Source organism: Podarcis melisellensis (genome assembly GCF_964234715.1).
Source record: "Podarcis melisellensis genome assembly, chromosome: 4".
NCBI classification, from domain to species: Eukaryota; Metazoa; Chordata; class Lepidosauria; order Squamata; family Lacertidae; genus Podarcis; species Podarcis melisellensis.
The window spans coordinates 101611442-101633712 of NC_138531.1; the positions used below are offsets into that span (position 1 = coordinate 101611442).

Sequence of the window (22271 nt, forward strand, 5' to 3'; positions counted from 1 at the left end):
CACGTGTGTTTCTTGTAGACAAATCAAGTCCAATTGTTCCTTTTTCAATAAATGAATGACTCTGCGCCTTTTTTCGGGGGAATTCAGTCCATTAATATTCCAACTTAATATTTGCAATGCCATGATGTGATTACTCTGATTTTCCTCCAACTACACCCAATGCTTGCTCTTCTTCTGTTGATATCACTGGATTGTCCAGTCCGAAGGGTAGTTTGGTTATGTCCAGTATTCCTTTTTTTGGTGATCTTCTGTCCAATGCTTTTTGTTCTGGTCCTCTATCAGGTGATCTTCTATCCGATGCTCTTGACTCTTTTCCAGACCCCTTCTGCAGATCTTCTTCGTAATTATTCAAAAAATTAGCTTTATCTTCTACTGATTTTATTTTTATTTTCCTTCCTTTGAAACTGAAGGATAGGCCTTGGGGAAATTCCCACCTAAGGTTAATTTTGTTCTTTCTCAGCAGGGCAACCAAATCACTGTAATTGGACCTAAGATCCAAAAGGGATGTCTTTCGGGATGTCTTTAAAAATCTCCACTCTTGACTGTAGTACTTCCAAAGGATTCTGATAATGCCAACCCAAAATTTTATCTCTCTCTTTTTTAGTTCGGAGGGTAATCAAACAGTCTCTTATTCTATTCTTCTCTTTCTTCCCTCCTCTTCCAAGTCTAAAGGCAGTCACGATTTTAAATTCATCCTGTTCCAAATCCAAATCCCAAAAGTCTGCGAATTCCTACGTCATTTCTTAAAAGGGCAAATTGAAAGCGAAATTGTATGGCAAGTAGTGGAAGAAAAAAAGGTGGCATTTGAAAAAACACACAAAGAAAACCTGGGGGTGGCCTCCTCCAATATTTAATAGGGGGGGACAAAGACCCCTTGGCATTTAGGAGTTGGCCGTATTCCCTACACCCACACGTCTCAGAATGCTTAGAACATCAAAACACAACACAATAACACAAAACATCACATGTTGAGAGCCAGTGTGGTGTAGTGGTTAAGAGCGGTAGACTCCTAATCTGGGGAACCGGGTTCGCGTCTCCGCTCCTCCACATGCAGCTGCTGGGTGACCTTGGGCCAGTCACACTTCTGTGAAGTCTCTCAGCCCCACTCACCTCACAGAGTGTTTGTTGTGGGGGAGGAAGGGAAAGGAGAATGTTAGCCGCTTTGAGACTCCTTAAAGGGAGTGAAAGGCGGGATATCAAATCCAAACTCTTCTTCTTCTTCTTATGTTAAAATAGTATTAGATGTCAATAAGAAAAAGGTCCGGTTAAAAAGCTGTGGATTTGCCTGGCTCCTAAAGCTGTATACTGGTTTTTCCGACCTTTGTATGGATTCTTTGATGGGAAGTGAGTTTAGAGCTAACAGTGAAGCTCTTTCCACATTCCACACACTGATAGGGTTTCTCCCCTGTATGAATTTTGTGATGGGAAGTGAGAGCGGAGCGCTGACGGAAGCTCTTTCCACATTCCACACACTGATAGGGTTTCTCCCCTGTATGAATTTTGTGATGGGAAGTGAGTTTAGAGCTAACAGTGAAGCTCTTTCCACATTCCACACACTGATATGGTTTCTCCCCTGTATGAATTCTCTGATGCTTAGTGAGATCGGAGCTATTTCTGAAGCTCTTTCCACATTCCCCACACTGATAGGGTTTCTCCCCTGTATGAATTCTTTGATGGAAAGTGAGAGTGGAGCTCTGACTGAAGCTCTTTCCACATTCCACACACTGATATGGTTTCTCCCCTGTATGAATTCTCTGATGCTTAGTGAGATCGGAGCTATTTCTGAAGCTCTTTCCACATTCCCCACACTGATAGGGTTTCTCCCCTGTATGAATTCTTTGATGGAAAGTGAGAGTGGAGCTCTGACTGAAGCTCTTTCCACATTCCACACACTGATAGGGTTTCTCCCCTGTATGAATTCTTTGATGGGAAGTGAGTTTGGAGCTCTGATGGAAGCTCTTTCCACATTCCACACACTGATAGGGTTTCTCCCCTGTATGAATTCTTTGATGGGAAGTGAGATGGGCACTGTTCCTGAAGCTCTTTCCACATTCCACACACTGATAGGGTTTCTCCCCTGTATGAATTTTTTGATGGGAAGTGAGATGGGCACTGTTCCTGAAGCTCTTTCCACATTCCACACACTGATAGGGTTTCTCCCCTGTATGAATTGTGTGATGGGAAGTGAGATAGGAGCTCTGACTGAAGGTCTTTCCACATTCCACACACTGATAGGGTTTCTCCCCTGTATGAATTTTTTGATGGGAAGATAGAGAGGAGCTTTTCCTGAAGCTCTTTCCACATTCCACACACTGATAGGGTTTCTCCCCTGTATGAATTCTTTGATGAAAAGTGAGAGAAGAGCTATGAGCAAAGCTCTTTCCACATTCCACACACTTATAGGGTTTCTCCCCTGTATGAATTCTGTGATGAGAAGTGAGATGGGAGCTGCGACTGAAGCTCTTTCCACATTCCATGCACTGATACGGTTGCTCCCCTGTATGAATTCTGTGATGGGAAGTGAGAGAGGAGCTACATGTGAAGCTCTTTCCACATTCCACACACTGATAGGGTTTCTCCCCTGTATGAATTATTTGATGGGAAGTGAGACTGACTCTCTGCCTGAAACTCTTTCCACATTCCACACACTGATAGGGTTTCTCCCCTGTATGAATTCTTTGATGGGAAGTGAGATTGGAGCTGTGAGTGAAGCTCTTTCCACATTCCACACACTGATATGGTTTCTCCCCTGTATGAATTCTTTGATGGAAAGTGAGAATGGAGCTCTTCCTGAACCTCTTTCCACATTCCATGCACTGATGGAGTTTCTTTCCAATGATATTTTGTTGATGGCAAGTGGAATGGGAGCTCTGACTACAGCTTTCTCCACACTCCAAATTTTTGCGTGGCTTCTCTTCTCTGGGGATTTTGTCGTGGTCACCTTTGTTCTCGATTTCCGTTTCATCACAATCTGCATTGGAGACAAAAAGGGATTAGAGCCTCAGGAACAAATGGAGAAGAACTGAAGGGAGCTGGGTGTGTGTTCATTACCTGTATTGTTTGTCATTAACCAACATATTTATTATGAGATTCTGATGTGTTGTTGAATGTTGCTTTGTTTGATATAAAGTAGTGGTCAAAATTGTGGGGAAAAAGTGTAGTTCTTCTTTTGGAGTAATATTATAAATTTATATATCAATGGAAATATAATTTGATCAAGAATGCAATCAACAATGCAATCAAACTAAGTTTGTTCATATTATATCAAACCTTATAGCCAAATAACGAGAAAAAAGAAGCACAACTTGCTTAGGTTGACTTTTGTCAGTGTCTTATGTGATTGCTATCAAGTTGGTCATTTAGTGAGGTTGAAAAACATAATCAAATTAAAGAAATGGCACAAAGAGTTGACTGGTCACCCAGAAAGTGATGTAAAATTGTACTATTAAGTGAACAAGGCTACAGTTATGAAGAAATTAGATGAAAAATTGGGAAAAACTAAACCAAAGCTGGCGATTGAAGAATGGAGAGACTGTGCCTACATGACAGAAGAAAATCATCTGGGTGTATACAAGACTATATGGTGCAATGTAATGGGAAGTTGAGTGCAAGTCTGGTCTAAATGTTAGAATTCTAAGGAAAAAGCCATTGTTATCTCTCCAGCAAAGGTTGAAAAGATGAAACCCATGTTAACTGTACAGCGGAACAATGGGACAGTGTTATTTGGAGCGATGAAACCCAAATCTCCTTGCTTGGTAGTGATGGCATGAAATATGCGAGGAGAAGAATCAGAGAAGATTTACATCCTACTTGCATTACACCGACTGTGAAACACCCAGACAGTGCGATGATCTGGGGTTGTATGGCAGCAAAAGGTGTGAGCAGAATTTGCGTCATTAATGGGAATATAAATGCGGAAAAATGCATAAAAGAAATACTTGAGCCCAAACTGAAGTGTTCCGCAGGTTATCTTTTCCCAGATACTGAAGCATTTATATATATGCTTCATATGCTTGCAATATATATGCTTGAAATATATTCTATTTCAACAGGATTCAGCTCCGTGTCATGTTGCTGCTGTGTGCAAAAGGTGCTTTGGAATGGCCTGGGAATAGCCCACAATTCAACCCAATCAGAAATCTATGGAGCCGACTAAAGAAACTTGTTATACATGTTTGATGTATTAGATGATTTTAATATTTTTTTGGAAGCCACCCAGAGTGGCTGGGAAAGCCCAGCCAGATGGGCAGGGTACAAATAATAAATTATTATTATTATTATAGAAGTAACCCAGCAATAAAGCTCAATTAACAGAGGCCATAATTGAGTCTTGGTTTCCTGTTATTACAGTTGCAGAACTAAAGACTTGGTTCACTTCAAGTGAAGGCGTTGTAAGGCTGTAATTAAAGCTAAAGGTTACCAATGGTTACCAAAGGTTTCACGTTTTTTCTTTATGACTGCTGTTCTAATAAATACTCCTTCATAAAAGTCATCGCATTACATCCTTCATTAAATTATCTTTCCATTGCTATATAATTGTATGGTATTACTCCACACAAAAGTGGTGTTATGAGCCATCAAACCTCAAAAATACACTTTTCACAAAAGGTTTCCACAATTTTGGCCACTATTAGAAGTTGTTCATTTTAAAGTTAATGTTCTTTATATATGGGATCAGATTATTATTATTTATGTTTCATGATTATATGAGTGTTGGAAGCCGCCCAGAGTAGCTGGGGCAACCCAGCCAGATGGGCAGGGTAGAAATAAAAATTATTACTATTACTACAGTGGTACCTTGATTTAAGAACAGTCCTCTTCTGGAAAAGATTAAGTTTGTAAACCGAGGTACCACTGTATCATCATCATCATCATCATCATCATCATCATCATCATGACTGCTGCTGTTGCTGCTTGCGTGAGTGCTGGGAGGACCCCTCCCTCTCCTGCCAATTCCATCTGGCCTAGGGGGCGGGGCCTGCACTTACCACTACAGTTTAGAGGCCTGAGCAGCTACCTGCAGCAAGGGACAAAATGGTTTTAAATGTTTTAAGTGCTTTTAATTTGCAGCACTTTAAATGGTGGTTGTTGTTTTTTATAATATTATATTATTTCATTAATTTATTTTTGCTTGGGGTGGGATAAGCATTTAGTCAGGGTGGGGAGTAGTTTAATTTGAGCGCTATTGTTTCTTGCTTTGGTTTTATTATTGTTGTTGTTGTTGTTGTTGTTGTTATTCTGTTAAGTTATTATATAGTTTGTATTTTGCTTTTTAAGGGGAAGGGTCAGGGCTGCCTGGGAGTGGGCCTGAGCCAATAGAATGGCTGGGGCATGTTCCACAGGGGGGATGTATTGGGACACCCGATCTCAGTGATCACAGGCAGGTGGAGGAGTTATGCTAAGACCAGACCATGTCATTACCGAGGAGGCAGGTTTAGTCGTTGTTGGAGGACTATCCCTGCCTCCAGGTCTGGTCCTGACCGGAAGGATACAGTAATAAGCAAGGGAAATCCACATGACCTGAAAGTGTTGCTGTGCAATGCCAGGTCAATGATGAATAAAACCTCTGCCATCCACGACCTGATTGTGGATGGAGGATTTGACCCGGCATGCGTGACAGAGACCTGGTTGGATGAAGCAGGTGGGCCTGTCCTTGCCGCTGCTTGCCCACCAGGTTTCTCTTACGCACAGCAACCCAGGTCATGTGGGCGGGGGGGGGGGTTGCAGTGATTTTTAGGAAGTCATTAGTCTGCACCAGGCGTCCTATTGGGAAGATCCAGTTTTCTGAGTGCATGTTCTGGAAGTTGGGCAATAGGGGCAGTACAGGATTCCTTTTGGTGTACCGACCTCCCCGCTGCACCAAGGATTCCCGGCCCGAGCTGCTTCAGGTTGTGGCGGATATGCTCCTGGAGACACCTAGCTTGGTTGTCCTGGGGGATTTTAACATCCATGCCGACACGACCTTACAAGGGGCCGCTCGGGACTTCGTGGAAAGCACGGCCTCCATGGGGCTGTCCCTGAATAAGTTTGGCCCAACTCATAGCCGCGGACATGCCTTAGACTTGGTGTTTACCTCTATGGGTGTTGGTGATCTGACATTAACTAAAAGCGAAACATAAGAAGTGCCATGGTCAGATCACTTCCTGGTGCAACTGGACTTCTCCGCAACCCTTCCCCTCTGCAGGGAGGTGGGACTGATTCGGATGGTCCGCCCCCACCACTGAATGGATCCAATTGGCTTCCAGAGAGTGGTAGGGGATGTTTTATCCCAAGTTAATGGCCTTTCAGCAGATTCCCTGGCGGCACACTGGAATGCGGAGTTAACCAGGGCTATCGACTGTCTGGCTCCGAAGCGCCCTCTCCGATTGCATGGAGCCCGGACAGCCCCGTGGTTTCCCCCGGAGCTGAGGGTGATGAAACAATTGATGAGACGGCTAGAGCGCCGGTGGTGGAAAACTCATTGTGAATCAGACCGGACACGGGCTAGAGCTCAACGCCGAGCCTACCAAGTGGCAATGGCGACGGCGTAGAGGGTCTTCTTTGCCGCCTCCATTGCATCTGCAGAAAACAGCAGAAGGAGACTTTTTCAGGTGGTTCAGAATCTATCGGATTTTTTAAAAAAATAATATTTATTCAAAGTTTCAAAAATACATAAATACAATAAAGAACAGAAAAATACAACAGAAAAAAAGAAAAGAAAAAGTTTTTAAAAAGAAAAAAGGGGGAAAAAGAAAAATATACATCCCATACTACATCTTTTCATTTGCTTGTTTCTTAGACCTCCTCGCACCTCCCTTTTTGTATTCTGACTTAATTCGTTGTTTCAGCAAATTCTTCCCATATTTCTCAATTTTTATTTAAATAATTTATCTTAACAATCTATCTTATTAATTAATTCAACATATCCTTTCCGTCTTTTGCCATATTCTGTTATTCAATTTACCTTAATGTATTTAACCTTATCTTACCTTAAAAGCCTTAAAATTCAAAGTTTAAACCATATTTATACATAACTCCTTAAATCCTTTCTACTAAAGCCAATTAATTCCTTTCCAGCATTTTCCCTAATATTTCATTAATATTACACTAATTTCAAAAACAAAAAAAGAATTTCCCCCCTAGTTGTTATCCAACGCCCCTTCTTCCTGGTTTCGGGTTATGTCAGTCCTTTCTATACATTCCATCCAGTCTATCAATCTGGTGATCTTATATCCGAGGCCCTTAAGTCTCTTCTATGCCCCTTCTGCAGATTTTCTTGTTCTTGTTTGTAGTTGCACTCTTCCTTGCCTTTTGTTGGTTTCTTTCTTAATTTCTTCCCTTTCTCCTTGGGGAGTAGGTCTCCGGGGGATTTCAAACGATAATCTCCATTTTCCTTCATCAAGCCAGCCCATTCCCCACAGTCCCACTCCCTGTCATCATCTTTGTAATCCAAAAAGTGGTTGTCCAAAAAGTAATTGTCAACATGTTTCATAGTCCCACCAGATTTAAGAGCTTCCTTAACTCCAAACACTTCCAGGTACACTCCAAGTTCAATCTTCCAATGCAACAACATTCGCTCCTGCAGGACTTTGGATCTCTCCATTTGTATTGCTTGGGGTGCGATCACAACCTCTTCCATCTTCCTCTGCCCTTGCACTTGCCCAGTCAAACCAGTTTACTCTCTCTCCTGCAGGCTTAAACAGTCAACCCCCCCCCCCTTTCTCCTGCTTTCCAAGGGGGTTTTATTGGTTGTAGATGCAGGAAAATTCAATCTTTAAAACAACTTTCCAGGCTCTTAGATTGTAAAGTTTTTGCTTCAGTCTATTTACAAAAAGCGGAAGACGGTCTTCCCGTTTTAACCTTCCCGCTTCAGTGCCTAATTCAATAATTTCTTGATCCAATTTTCCGTTTTTACTCACGGGTATTTGTTTAGAGTCCGAATGTCAACAGGAAAAAGTCAGTGCTCTCTGGCGATGGCTGTGCGGCTTCCCTCCATGAAAGTAGCAATCGCTTCGCTGCACCGCGCTGCTCACCCCACTTCGCTCTGGAGCCCCAAAAAGGGGTTCCCCCCGCGAATAGGGGAGGCGCTCTTGGTACTCTGCCGAACCCCACGTTCCCAGGCTCCTCCGCCTGGAATTTCTAGCGGGTCCCAACCTTCGCCGCGGTGGGAAGACCCAGTTTCCACGGAGCCCGTTCCTCCGATCGGAGGAACTCCGCCATTCGCCGATGGCGCTAACCTAATCTATATGAAGCTGCTGGGAGAGATCATCAGGGGGTTTGGACTGGGTGTTCATCAGTATGCAGATGACACCCAGCTCTACGTCTCCTTTAAATCAGGTCCTGTGTGAGTGCCTGGAGGCGGTTGGAGGATGGATGGCGGCTAACAGATTGAGGTTGAATCCTGACAAGACAGAAGTACTGTTTTTGGGCGACAGGGAGCGGGTGGGTGTGGGGGATTCCCTGGTCTTGAATGGGGTAACTGTGCCCTTGAAGGACCAGGTGCGCAGCCTGGGAGACATTTTGGACTCACAGCTGTCCATGGAGGCGCAGGTTAACTCTGTGTCCAGGGCAGCTGTCTACCAGCTCCACCTGGTATGCAGGCTAAGACCGTACCTGCCCGTGAACTGTCTCGCCAGAGTGGTGCATGCTCTAGTTATCTCACGCTTGGACTACTGCAATGTGCTCTACATGGGGCTACCTTTGAAGGTGAACCGGAAACTGCAATTAATCCAGAATGTGGCAGCTAGACTGGTGACTGGGACCACATAACACCGGTTCTGAGAGATCTGCATTGGCTCCCAGTACGTTTCCGAGCACGATTCAAAGTGTTGGTGCTGATCTTTATTGCCCTAAACGGCTTCGGTCCAGTATACCTGAAGGAGCGTCTCCACCCCCATCGTTCAGCCCGGACACTGAGATCCAGCGCCGAGGGCCTTCTGGCGGTTCCCTCATTGCGAGAGGTGAGGCTACAGGGAACCAAACAGAGGGCCTTCTTGGTAGTGGCGCCCACCATGTGGAACGCCCACCCATCAGATGTCAAAGAGATAAACAATTACTAGACATTCGGAAGACATCTTAAGGCAGCCCTGTTCAGGGAAGTTTTTAATATGTAATGCTGTACTGTTTTTAACACTTGATTGGGAGCCGCCCAGAGTGGCTGGGGAAACTCAGCCAGATGGGCTGGGTATAAATCATCATCATCATCATCATCATCATGACCACTGCTACTTCTACCTGAAATTCAATGAGTCTAGCTCTTCTCTGGCATGGATTTTGTTTGGCCCAGTCATGGCATCGCCTCCATCTGCAATGTCAGTCGTCTCTTTGGTCAACCCAAGACTGACAGGAGCAAAAACAAAAACAGAAAACCTGAAGCTACTTATCTTTCCTAACAATTCTGAAGCTGACATTGAAGATGGCCTGGGCAGTTGAGACCAGCCCAATCGTGGTGGAAAAAGGAATAATCAGAGGAAGATTGTTCAAAGAGAAAACTGTAATTTACTGCTTATTGTGGGGGTGTTAGGTTCCCAGGTGTTGTAGGGGCCACTATTGAGCTCTGTGAAAATATATGAGGTTGGTCCATAGACGTATTTTTTGAATTTCCAGGCAGATAGGACGATCCCACAGGGAGCCTTACCAAGAGAGGCCACGATCCCACGATTCTCCTCCATGACGTCCTTATGCAGAGCTCTCTGGTCAGGATCCAGCAACGCCCACTCCTCGTCCGTGAAACGAACAGCGACATCTTCAAAGCACACTGGACCCTAAAAGAAAAAGGGAAATGTCCTCCTCTGAGACAGCAGAAATATGATCTGCTACACAATGCTCTGTTGTTTCCTTCCTGTAAATTGCGGTGTTGTTTAAATAGGATTGCTTTGCTGCACATTTTAATTATGGGTGCTTATTTAATTCTGTGTTTTAATTATGGGTATTTGTCTTTGTGCAAATAGGTGTTACTCTGCCTTGTGTTTTCCAAGTCATTCTGCCTACGCAAGCATTCCAGTTTCCCCAATGGAAGGATCCACTTTCTCCTCTCCTCCTGGGCTGTTCTGGGAAGGTTCCCTCCCAATGCCCTAGAGCCAAATTCAAGGGGTTCAGGGGGGCATGGAGAGGGGGATGAATGGGGGGCAGACCCGATTTTTCATCCGAAAGGGCTGGTTAGGTGAATCCAGGCCACTATTTGTTCTCATTTGTCCACTGCTTAGAAAACAATTTTAGCATTCAGTGATTAATTGAAATAAGCCTATTTTTGTCTCCTGGCTCTGAGAGACAAGCGGGGGGGGGGGGTGTGACTTCTGGCAAAAGGAGAGGGAGCCACCTGTGGCTCCTCCTTATCCTGACTCACTTCTGCCTCTCGACCTTCCTCTCCCACGCACCTCCTTCCTCTTCTGCCTCTGATTCTGCACTGCATTCTGCCACAGAGTCTCCCAGCTCACTAAGCCCTGTTTCCCCTTCAGCTTCTGACACCTCCTCTTCCCAGGCTTCTCCCTCTTTTCCCTCTGACTGCTCATCCTTCCTCCACCTCCACTCCTTCGGCTCTGAGCCATCTTCCCTTCCTGGTTCCCCGGCTGCTTCCTCCCACCATTCCTCTGTGCCCAACCAGTCCATGACATTGCTCCATCCCTCAGCCTCTGGCCCCACAAGGCAGCTTCCCCTGACCTGATCTGGTTCCACAGCTGCTGCTTCCCTTCTGGACCAATAAAAAGGCGGATCAGGAGGTCTTGCTGGCATCCTTCTGCCATCTGCAAGAGAAAAAAGGTAAGCAGGACGCCAGGAGTGCCTGCTTCTCTTACAGGTGAAACAAGGCATCTCTAACTACAGGTGGGCCTTTGAGAAAGCCTTTCCTGCTGAGAGCATTTAGACGTTTGTGCCCATTTCATATGTTTGTTTGTGCAGAAATACATCTCCCCTCCTCTGGACCCTTGTCCCCAACTGTCTCCCCCCAAAAGAAGATGAAAAAACCCTCAGATGAGTTGGAAAACCAACAAAATGAGACCAGTGGAGAAAAACCACCTTCCTCCTTACCCAGTGGCCTCTCTCTGGTGTCCAACGGAGGCCTCTCTGCTTCACAGGAATCCAGGTCCATTTCTGCAAAGAGAACCTTTCCCTGAAAAAGAAACAAGGATTCAAAACAGAGAATGGGGAGAAATACTAGAAAGAGAATGACAAAGACTTGAAGGGTGTGAAATCTCCTTCCATGGATGCCTTCCCAGAAAAAGGATGGGCCATCAGCAGACCATTATGGGATGTTCTCTGTCCTGTTGGGAGCCCCTTGGGAGTATCCAGAGGAAAGTCTCTCTCACCTGCTTCCTCTCCTCTGCCTGACTCAGGAGGAAACCTTCGGCCAGGGCCACCGCCTGGGAACTGGTCTCCGCTCCACAGTCCCTCACCCAGCTCTCCATCTCCGGGGGAAGGACAGCCAGGAACTGCTCCAAGATCACCAGGTCCAGCATCTCAGCTTTCGTGTGCCTTTCTGGCTTCAGCCACTGGTGGCAAAGGTGGTAGAGTCGGCTGCAAACCTCTCGGGGTCCTTTGGCCTCCTGGCAGCAGAACTGCCTCAACTGCTGGCTCTGCATCTCTGAGCGGAGGGTGTCCTCCTCACCCAGAATCTTCTGCACTGGGTTTCCCCAGAATCCCTCACTGCTCCCAGTTCGGCTGGCATAGCCTATTCCTGTTCCAGGGCCAGCTGAGTCTTGCTCATCCATCTGTGCTGTCAGGAAGCCTCTGAGAGATCGGAAGGAACCCTTTGGTCTTCTGCCAAGTTCTGTCTGTCTGAATGAGAAGCTCTAGCAAATCCTACAAAGCAAATACATTGTTCTGTTACAGAATTTGTAGGACGGGGGGGAAATGGTTCCCTGAGCAAGCATGGATGAGTCTTGCTGGGAACCAGGGCTGAAGTGCGCCGCATCCCAGACCGTGAGATATCTTTTTGAAAAGAAAGAGGAGGAGGAAGAGGAGAAGACATAAGTCTCTAGCCTTCTAGCAATGCAAAACGTGGAGGCAACTGAAGGGATTTCTGTCAGATTAATCAACCTGGTTTCTGCTGCCTCCCAGTCAATGCATGAAGTCAGAACCAACTGACAAGAGAGTCATTTGTATCTTGTGATAAATGGATGCTTTTCTCTAGTGGGGGTCCTGACCTGGGGGGTCCTCTGGAGTTGCTCCCCACTCCCACCCCCACTCCCCTGCTTCTGTCTCCTTTTCTTGCACTTGGACTCTCCGCCATTCTCAAGGTAGACTCCTGGGGTGGGGTCCCTTTTTCTTTGCTCTGAGGGCCAGGTATGGGCAGGGCCAAAGACATCTCCTTTGAATTTAGGTATGTAATTTATTAGTAGTAGTAGTAGTAGTAGTATTCTGTTAGATAGCTTAACAGACACAAACACACAGCCATTGATGCCAAGGTCCCTGGAGGCTCAGTGAGTAGCAGCGCCCATTTCCGGCTGCTTTGCTAGCAAAATCCCTTTGGGAGAGAGAGGATGTGGTCCTGGGATGCCCTGCTCTGGGTGCGAGGGGATGGCTGCAGTGGCCTCCGTGGGGAGCTGTCCTGGGAGACACTGGGAAACTGGTCCCCAATGCAGCAGCCAGACTCTGGGCTGGGATCCCTCTCCTTATTCCTGGCCTTTCTCTCCCACCTTAACTTCCTCCCTCCCTGTGGGGTGTTTTTTTGGGGGGGGGCTAGTCCACCTCCTCCTCCAGCTTTGGAAAACCATTTGCACATGTTACCTCTGTTGTGCAATGAGGCTGAGCGACGTCACACAGAGTTAAAGTCCCAGGGACCCCTTTGTTTAAAGAAGGGAGATTTCGTGGGAGTCAGGGATCCTCTGATCTGCAGGAAGGGGAGCGCGGCAGACCTGGCCCCTCCCTGGCAGGACCCTCTCCTCCTCCCTGACTTGGGGTCCCCCCCTGCAGGAGCAGATCAGGCCCCCCAGGCCCCCTCCCCTGCCGCAGCCCTGGGACCCCCACCAGATCCCAGAGAGAGAGGAGACTCACCAGATCCCAGGAGAGACAGCGAGGCAGCCCTTGCAGGAGAGATCCCAAAGCAAGGAAAGGACTGGGGAGGGAGGGGCCTTGGCTCTGGAGGACCTGCCCCCCCTTGCTTCCTGTCCTCTCTAGGAAGGCAGCTCAGTTCCCTTTAACCCTTGCCAAGCCGAGTCCCTCCAGCTCAGCCCTCTCTCAGATTCTTATTTTTTCTTATGCATTTTGGGGGGCAGCTCCCCCCCCCGGCTACGCCCATGCCCAGATATCCTTTTGGGGGTGAGGCTCCTGGCTGGACTCTGAGCATCTCCCTCCCTTGGGTGGAAACCAGAGGAAGAGCCTGCAGGGAAAAGGGCTTTGCAGGAGGCAAGGAAGCTCCTCCTGGAATTCAGGAGTGGAGAGAGAGGAGGGGATCCCAGGGTCATCTAGTCCAACCCGAAGCAAGAGGGGGCTGGTCTAGTTCCCTAAATAGGCAGCCCTGTTGAGGGAAGCTTTCAGTGTTTAAAGGGTTATTGTAATTTAGTGTTTTATTGGAAGCCGCCCAGAGTGGCTGGGGAAACCCAGCCAGATGGGCGGGATATAAATAATAATAATAATAATAATAATAATAATAATAATAATAATAATAATAATAATTACAACCCCCAGTAATGCAGTAATCTCAGCTAAAGCATCCATGGCAGATGGCCGTCCGATCTGTCCCCAACTGCTCTTAGATGTCCCTCAAGGCAGCGGGTCCTGAGTTCCAGCCCTGCTGAAACAATCGCACTGGCTGCCAAGGAGGAACCCAGCGAAGTTCAAAATAAATAAATCCTATTCTCATCATAAATGAGTAATACTTTCTTATGCATTCTTTTTATACTAATATACAAAAGTATGCCATTTCCCTTTCCAGAAATGGATGGTTGTTGTTATTATGTTTAGGGAAGCTTTTAATATTATATGGACTATTGCATTTTAATATTTTGTTGGAAGCCGCCCAGAGTGGCTGGGGAACCCAGCCAGATGGGTGGGGTATAAATTATTATTGTTATTATTATTAGTACTACTGCTACTATTACTACTGATCAGGTGAGTGTCCTCCTTTCGAAAGAGGGAGGTGGAATCTCCACGGTTGCTAATAGCATAACGTTGAAAGACTAGTGAAATATGGGGAGCCCTAGAGCATCTGCTTGGCATGCAGAATGTCCCGGGGTCAACTCCTGACACCTCCTGCAAGGGCTGGACGAAATCCCTGCCTGAAACTCTGGGGAGCTGCTGCCAGTCAGTGTAGATCAGGGGTCCTCAATCTATGTCCCGCGGGCCGAATCCAACCCTCCAGGGTTGTGAATCTGGCCTGCACGACCATTTCAGAAGCCGCCAAGTGTTCGAGGCTGAAAGCATCTCGCCACCCGCTCAGTCAGTCCCTGCGCCGTGCTGAGGTATAACACCGGTCTTGAAAGACCTACACTGGCTCCCACTACGTTTCCAAGCACAATTCAAAGTGTTGGTGCTGACCTTTAAAGCCCTAAACAGCCTCGGCCCAGCATACCCAAAAGAGCGTCTCCACCCCCATTGTTCTGCAGTGGCGTAGCGTGGGTTGTCAGCACCCGGGGCAAGGCAAGTAATTTGCGCCCCCTAACCCGTGGATTTTAGCACTCGAGTGCGAGCACGCCGCCCCCAAGATGTTGCGCCCGGCCCCCCCTGCACCCCCACGCTACGTCGCTGCTTCAGGCCCCACAATAAAACATTTCAGGGGGCAGTCCCCCAGTTGATGGGCATTGTCAATGTGATCAACTATGCAGGGCGGGGTTTACTTGCCTCCCCCCCCAATATCATACTGTATTCACGTTGGCACCCCTGATGAACTCAGCGGGGCTTCCTTCTGCCCCGCAAGCCTTTGCACCTCCGCGTCTCCTTTCCTCTCTATATGTAAGAGGGTGAAGGTCAGGCTGGCAGCGCAAATAAGGGCTCTGCTGCTGAAGGCCTCGCCCGCCACGACCTCCTGGCCCACGGGCAGGGCAAGAAAGTGCCTTTTCCTTGGGGGGGGAGTGTCTTAAAACCATTATTATTATTATTATTATTATTATTATGAATGTCTAATGTGCGTGGTTTCTCAACCTCCACCAACGACTCGCCACGTGCGAGGAGGAAGGCGGGCTCCCTTCACCTCCCCGTCCCCTCAAGGGAATGGAAAAACGACGTGAGGAAAAGCGACGCGGCGGGACAGCCAGCGAGGTTCTCCTCAGAGCCTTTTCCCGCCGCCCCCTCGCAAGACAGCCCTGAAGCCGAGCCTGGAGTGAGGTGAGGGGCGGGGCCCGGCGGAGTCTCACTGCCCCCAACACCTCTCGAGGGGCATGAGGGGCGCCGCGTCAAGGGCGCCCGCGGTGGCTCCTGTCAGGGCACGAGGCGGGCCCGGCGCCTCTCCCCCACCCAACCACCCCGTCTGCCCACCCATATCCCGCTGAGGAGGGGCCGGTGGGCTGACAAGCGCCTCACAGCACCAGAGAGGGAGAGAAGTCCGCCTCCCACCGCCGCCGCCTCTTCATCCCCAGCAGCAACTTCCCTGACCGGCTCCCCTCCGCCGCCGCCTCCTTCTCTCCCTGCTTTGCAGTAGCACCCGCCGCCGCCGCCGCTCCTCCTCTCCTCCCGGGGACGATGCTCTGGCTCCTCAGCGGCAGCTCCCGAGCCGTGTCCCCGCGGCACCTCCGCTCCCCCGGGCTCCCCTTCGCCGCCTGGCTCCTGCTGCACCACCTGGGGGCAGCGTCCATGGCCGGGGCTTCCTCCTTCCCGAGACATGGGGCTCTGCTATAGCCTGCGCCCGAGGCTCTTCGGCGACTCCGGAGGCGGCAAGCGCGCCCCCCAGATGTTGCGCCCGGTGCGGCCAGCCCCCCTGCACCCCCCACGCTACGCCACTGTTGTTCTGCCCGGACACTGAGGTCCAGCTCCAAGGGCCTTTAGGCGGTTCCCTCATTGCGAGAAGCAAAGCTACAGGGAACCAGGCAGAGGGCCTTCTCGGTAGTGGCCCCCGCCCTGTGGAACGCCCTCCCATCAGATGTCAAAGCGATAAACAACTACCTGACATTCAGAAGACATCTTAAGGCAGCCCTGTTCAGAGAAGTTTTTAATGTGTGAAATTTTTGTGTATTTTTGGTTGCTGTGGAAGACACTTAGAGTGGCTGGGGAAAGAAGCCAGATGGGTGGGGTACAAATAAATTATTATTATTATTATTATTATTATTATTATTATTATTATTAGTTGTTGTTGTTCTTAAGTCGTTTAGTTGTGTCTGACTCTTTGTGACCCCATGGACCAGAGCACGCCAGGCACTCCTGTCTTTCACTGCTTCCTGCAGTTTGGTCAGACTCCCCTGCAGTAGGGCTTGGAATCCAGGAGAAAACTCTTGGAATAGCCTTGCCAGGTGCTCAGGGACGGACTCACCTGTCCCCATGTCCTTCTCTTTGCAGATGTGCTGCGGTTGCACATCCCTCCCCCACAGGTGAGTATTGGAGAGAACCAGAGCAGGGACTCAGACCTGCACTCCTTGCCCCCCCAGGTGTACCTGCCGGAGGTGATCCAGAACTGCCAGGCGGCTCAGCTCAGGGGGCTCTGAACCCAGAAGAGAGCATTTTATGAGAGCATAAATTCACTGCTTGTTCTGCCTTAAAAGAAAATGTTATGAAGATGGTTTATCGTTGGTATCTCACTCCCACCATATTGGGAAAAATGTATAGAACAAGTAGTCAAATGGGTCCCCGGCCAGCTTTCCCATGTTGCTTGTCCAGACCAAGCTGTATATTCAGGGGCGAGCCCGGAATTTCCCCGATGACTGCACCAAGGTGCATTTCCTGATCAGCTGCTCCGGCAAGACTCTCCCTTGCTGACAGACTATACAGGGTTTTGCAACCATCTGGAAACCACGTTCGGCAACACTCAGAAGGGGAGTCAAGGGGAGTCAAGCCAATCAGGCAATTTGGCAGTTGAAACGGGACAAGTCCACAGTGGCCGCCTACGCCACAGAATTTCGGCCGTTGGCACAGGACTTGTCCTGGAATGACTCCACCCTTCAGGACCAGTATCTCGAGGGGCTTTCGGATGAGATACTGGACCAGCTGGCCATGATGGATCGACCCACCACGCTGGACACCCTCATTCAACGGGGCCTGCAGATAGACGATCGGTTGGAGGACCGTCGCCAGGCTCCGGGCCGCCAGCACTCCCGACTCCGGTCCTTCCCAGCAGTTCCATGGCCACAGCCAAATCACTGGAGGAGCCAATGCAGCTCGGGGCAGTGCAACCTCACCTCTCTCCCTCGGAGAAGACTCAGTCTGGAGGGGAACCTGTGTCTCTACTGTGGCGGGAGTGGACAGTATGCCCAATCCTCTCCCGAGAAAATGCCAGCCAAAGGGAAATGGCCAACCCCAGTAGCCGATGGCCCAGGCTACCTGGGGTCCCAAACATTGCATGATGTGTCCTCACCGGTGGAATTGCAACACCTCATGGTGCCGGTGCGTCTATACCCCCCTGGCGGGCCCTGGATTCTCACCCACACTCTGGTAGATTTAGGGGCAACCCGCTCCTATATGGACTCTGCTTTCGCTGCCCGTCATCAGGTGCCACTCAAGGACAAGTCAGAACCGGTACAGGTGGAGGCAATTGATGGACGGCTTCTGCGCTCGGGTGCCATTACTCAGGAGACTGAGCCCTTGGTCCTAGGTCACCAGCAGCACCGGGAGGTGCGCACCTTGGACATTGCCACCATGCCCCGGTTTCCCCTGGTGCTCGGGATGGACTGGCTGGAGTCTCACAATCTTCAGATCGACTGGGTCAATCAGACTGTGCGCTTCCCAAACCCGTGTCCCCATGCTTGGTCCAAGATGCTAGTGGCTGCCGCCACAGGGGAAGCTGTGTCAATTCTCCCCGCTGATTATCAGGAGTACCAAGAAGTGTTCAAGGAACACTTGGTCTTTCAACTGTGGCATAGACCTCCAGCCCGGGGCGCCCCTGCCTGTGAGCTGCCTATACTCTCTTACGGAGCCAGAGCACTAAGCCTTGCAGGACTTCCTTCGCAAGAACTTGGAGGGCGGGTTCATTCGGCCCAATACCACGCCCACCGCTGCTCCAGTTCTCTTCGTTAAGAAGTGTGAGGAGCTTCGTCCCTGCCATGATTACCGGGCCTTGAATAAGATTACCATCCCAGACCGGTATCCCTTGCCATCCCAGACCGGTATTCTACCAGTGGTCAGTGGACTTCCTTGGTCACCAACTCTCCCCTGATGGGGTGCAGATGGATCCCGGGAAAGTGGCCGCAGTTTGGGAATGGGCAGCACCCCGGAACCGCAAGGACCTATCATCACCGCAAGGGGCCATCATCCTGAGGGGGCAAGACAACTGGTGGAAATGAGAACCGACCACCGGAACCTGGAGTACCTCCAGACTGGGTTGACCACTTGGCATTGGAGGAGTTCGATTACAACAACGCTGTGGACGCCTCCACCCAGCAGACCCTGTTCCAGGCCACTTACGGTTACCATTCACGTTAGTTCCCGGACGTGCTGCCAGCATCTGCGGTCCCCACGGTGACAGATTGGCTCCAGAAGCTCCAGTCTCAGCACCAACTATTGATGGAGCAACTGCGCCAGGCCAAGGATGCGTACAAGGCCCAGGCCGACCGCCACCAGCAGGTGGGGCCGGAACTCTGCGTCGGAAAACCAAGGGGCTATATAAATTCTAATTGGACTCCGTTTGAATTGGGCAAGTGTATCCAGCTTTTGGGTCCCTTAGGAACAACTGAGCAACTTCCCTAGAGTGGAAGACCAGAGCCTATAATAATAATAAAAAATCCCCTAGAAAGGCCAAGGCAAAGACATCTCTCTCAAGAAATGCCCAAACCTGTGCCACTACAAGGTGACATGGTCAATATGAAAGCCCTACGGGGATTCACCAGGGATTGTTGCTGCTGTGATATGATGAAGGTGGGAACACACAAAAAAGGCAGAAACAAAACAAACTGCATTTTTCACTCATTATTTGACCTTCCCGCTAAGTGTAAAGGATAGACCACTATGGAGAATGTTTCTCCCAAAGTGCTAGAATGCCACAAGTAATTTAGTAACAAAATGCAATATGTGTTATTTTTTATGTGATATCCTATGTCCAGCTGTGTGCACTGCTACACCTGCAAATAACCTTAAGAGGCCTGACATGCAAGTCTCTTAAGATTTACACGAAGGCATCCATTTGCAACTTACCAGGTTATTTGTGGGGCAACAATTTTTCAGAAAAAAATTGAAGGAATGGGTTTCAGTGCAGTAAATTTAAAACGGACTCACCCCCCCTTTTTTTGGTCTTTCAAAAGGGAGCACTCTAAAATGCGTAAAACTTGAGCTGTTGAGCAAAAAGCATAACAAGGACACAGCTGCATAAACAAGCTCTCTCCTTTATCAGTCATGGCTAGGGATGACCCTGGCTCTCTAGGGGAACAGAGAAAACACATCAGTACTTTATCTTATGTGCTGACCACAAAATATGCGCAGACCGATGTCCAGGAAAAACGCAAGAAGCGTGTTCCCAGAGATGGTGACCTCTGGCTCCAAGATAGGAGTAGGAACAGGAATACCCTTTTATGGTCAGGAGTGCAGGAAGGAAATCCCTTTTATGGTTAAGAGTGCCGGAGCAGGAACATCTGTGTTGTCAACCTGCGTGTACAAGCTGACGTGGCTGGGGAAGGGGGAGAGGGTGTCTGGAGGATATAAATACTGCATGAAACTTCTTATTTCTTTGGACTTGCTGTGGACTCACCACACAAGTGCCTTCTGCTATCCGGAGAGCAGAATAAACTCTTTGAACCAACCTCGGCGTCATTTGACTTCCTTCCTCCTGTCCCGGAGCAACGCAGACCCAATCAGTGAACTCCAATAAGGCTACAAAATTATATCCTCAAAGGGGGGAATTGTTATAAGAATTTTTAGGTGATATATAGGTGTGTTATATATATATATATATATATATATATGTAGGTTTTGGTGTTCTCGGGTGTCTTCCCGTGTAAAAGTTGGGGTGTCTAGGCGACGTTTCGACGAGGTCTCACTCGTCATCTTCAGGCTGGTGCTTTCGGCTTCTTGTTACTGGAACAGAGCAGGATCTCAGTGTTTGAGTTCCTATAAATACTGTTGAGGGGGTGTGGTGTATAGCCTCCAATGTTCTGGGCAGAGAGGAAGTTCCTCGGCTAGTGTGCCTTTTCTTCTTTTGTTCCTTAATTACTTGAGAGATATCTTGAGTGATTTCTTGAGTGATATCCTGAGTACCACTTAGGTGGGTCAAAAAAGAAGAAAAAACTTCCTCTCTTTTCCAACACATGAAAGAAACAGGACACGAAATTAATTTTGCAGATTCCAAATTGCTCTTTAACATGGAACATCACCACAAGAGAATAATCATGGAAGCCATCGAGATAGAGAAACACCCTCACAACATGAACAAGCGTGACGACACATCCCGCTTGCCAGACATCTGGAAATTAGCCCTCCCCACAAAAACTGACACCAGATCCAGAGGCACACAGAACGCCATCACCAATCAACCACACCAGACCCAAACCCAGACCCTCTCCACAGATAAATTACAGACACCATCCAGTAGCCAAACCATGGTGGCACCTCCGGATGCTGCACCCCCCTGCAATCCCTACACAGATCTGGCTGACACAGGCCACAAAACCACAGCTCGCCCCTATACACGAAGCCAAGCCAGAGCACAACTAAGTGCAGTACAGCCATCTTCTCAGAAAAACTCTTCACAAAGTTCAAGGGGTCAAGACACAAAGACTTTAACAACTAATCCACACCTAATGACCCACCTAAGTGGTACTCAGGATATCACTCAAGAAATCACTCAAGATATCTCTCAAGTAATTAAGGAACAAAAGAAGAAAAGGCACACTAGCCGAGGAACTTCCTCTCTGCCCAGAACATTGGAGGCTATACACCACACCCCCTCAACAGTATTTATAGGAACTCAAACACTGAGATCCTGCTCTGTTCCAGTAACAAGAAGCCGAAAGCACCAGCCTGAAGATGACGAGTGAGACCTCGTCGAAACGTCGCCTAGACACCCCAACTTTTACACGGGAAGACACCCGAGAACACCAAAACCTACATTCCTGTACCCGTGAAAATCTACGAAAACATATATATATATATATATACATATAAATGTAACAAGCAAACACATATATAGATATATAAACCACATGTCCAAAACCCACTGGAAAAGTCCTAAAGCCATTTTGACTCTTTCACTCTTTCAGTCACCTCAAATATTTCTCAAGGTAAAAACAATGCACTCAGACTTCTGTTGTAGACTGCCTTTTCTGTGATGTATGTATGATGTTTCTGGGTGTGGTCTTGGACTCCAGGGTGGGCAATTAAAAATGTCTGTATAAGGGCTTGCATGCAGGGCTCGGGGTCCTCCTCCTCTCTCCTGCGTGTGGGGAAGAACCCTGCTGCAACAGTTAATAAAGAAGAGGCTTACTGGCTGTTTTGGTTCTCAATATTCTCTGGTTGGTCTCTCCTATTTTCTCCTACCAATAGAGAACATACCAGAAGACTCTATATGGGCCCTTGGGTACCCCATAAGGAAAAAGGAGCAGGCTTTTTCCCTTATATCACCTGCAATCATGTGTGGTGTGTTAGCAATTCACTCCTCCCGTTGCTGGATATGTGGCTAGTATGTCACATGCCCCTGTGTACTTTCCTAGGCTTGGAAAGTGTAAGAACGGAAGTCAGTCTTATCTCTTCCGCTCTGCTGTGCTTTTGCACTGTTCTTTGTCTCTCTGTCTGTTGCTGAAGAAGAGAGAGGATGCCATCATGATCCATTTGGTGTCATCTGCAGATGTGAGGAGCATCCCCTCAGTTCCTTCATCCAAGTCACTTATCAAGACGTTGAACAACAACGGGCCCAGGACAGAACCCTGCAGCACCCCTCTGGTCACTTTTCCCCAGGATGAGGAGGAACCATGAAGGAGTCCTCTTTGGGTTCGGTCCGTCAAATCCACCTAACAGTTACCTCATTCAGTCTCATTTTACCAGCTTCCTCACATGAATATCACAGAGGACTCTGTCCAAAGCCTTACTGAAATCGAGATGCACAATTTCCACAGCAGGCCCCTGATCAACAAAGTTTGTAACTCCATCCAAAAGAAGAAAAGAAGAGATTTCTCTGGCTTGTCTTGTTTTTGAGAAAGCCATGCTTTCATCCTGTATGCTTATAATGTAAAATCTTCAGATGAAGGGCAAATACATTTTAAAGAATAAATGAGGATATAGACAAGCTGGAA

The 22271-nt window shown here is 48.2% G+C and overlaps 3 protein-coding genes across 3 annotated transcripts in view; all 3 read right to left on the reverse strand.

The window, feature by feature from the left end:
• Positions 1-11684, reverse strand: part of LOC309368833 (uncharacterized protein) — a gene marked incomplete at its 5' end in the record, with an annotated part of 64642 nt that extends 52958 nt beyond the window's left edge. The window contains one exon of the mRNA XM_081909139.1: positions 11283-11684. Coding sequence (XP_081765265.1) covers positions 11283-11684 — 402 coding nt within the window. The remainder of the gene's footprint in view (positions 1-11282) is intronic.
• Positions 1-13226, reverse strand: part of LOC309369334 (zinc finger and SCAN domain-containing protein 31-like) — a 79903-nt gene extending 66677 nt beyond the window's left edge. The window contains exon 1 of the mRNA XM_081910196.1: positions 12970-13226. The gene's annotated coding sequence lies outside the window, so the exon portion shown is untranslated. The remainder of the gene's footprint in view (positions 1-12969) is intronic.
• On the reverse strand, positions 1251-10202 carry LOC309369154 (uncharacterized protein). The gene is made up of 2 exons (XM_081909887.1): positions 9617-10202; positions 1251-2971 (listed from the first exon to the last, which is right to left on the reverse strand). Exons 1-2 carry the CDS (start codon positions 9648-9650, stop codon positions 1293-1295), a joined length of 1713 nt encoding a protein of 570 aa, XP_081766013.1. The 5' UTR covers positions 9651-10202; the 3' UTR covers positions 1251-1292.
• Positions 13227-22271: the final 9045 nt, after the last annotated feature.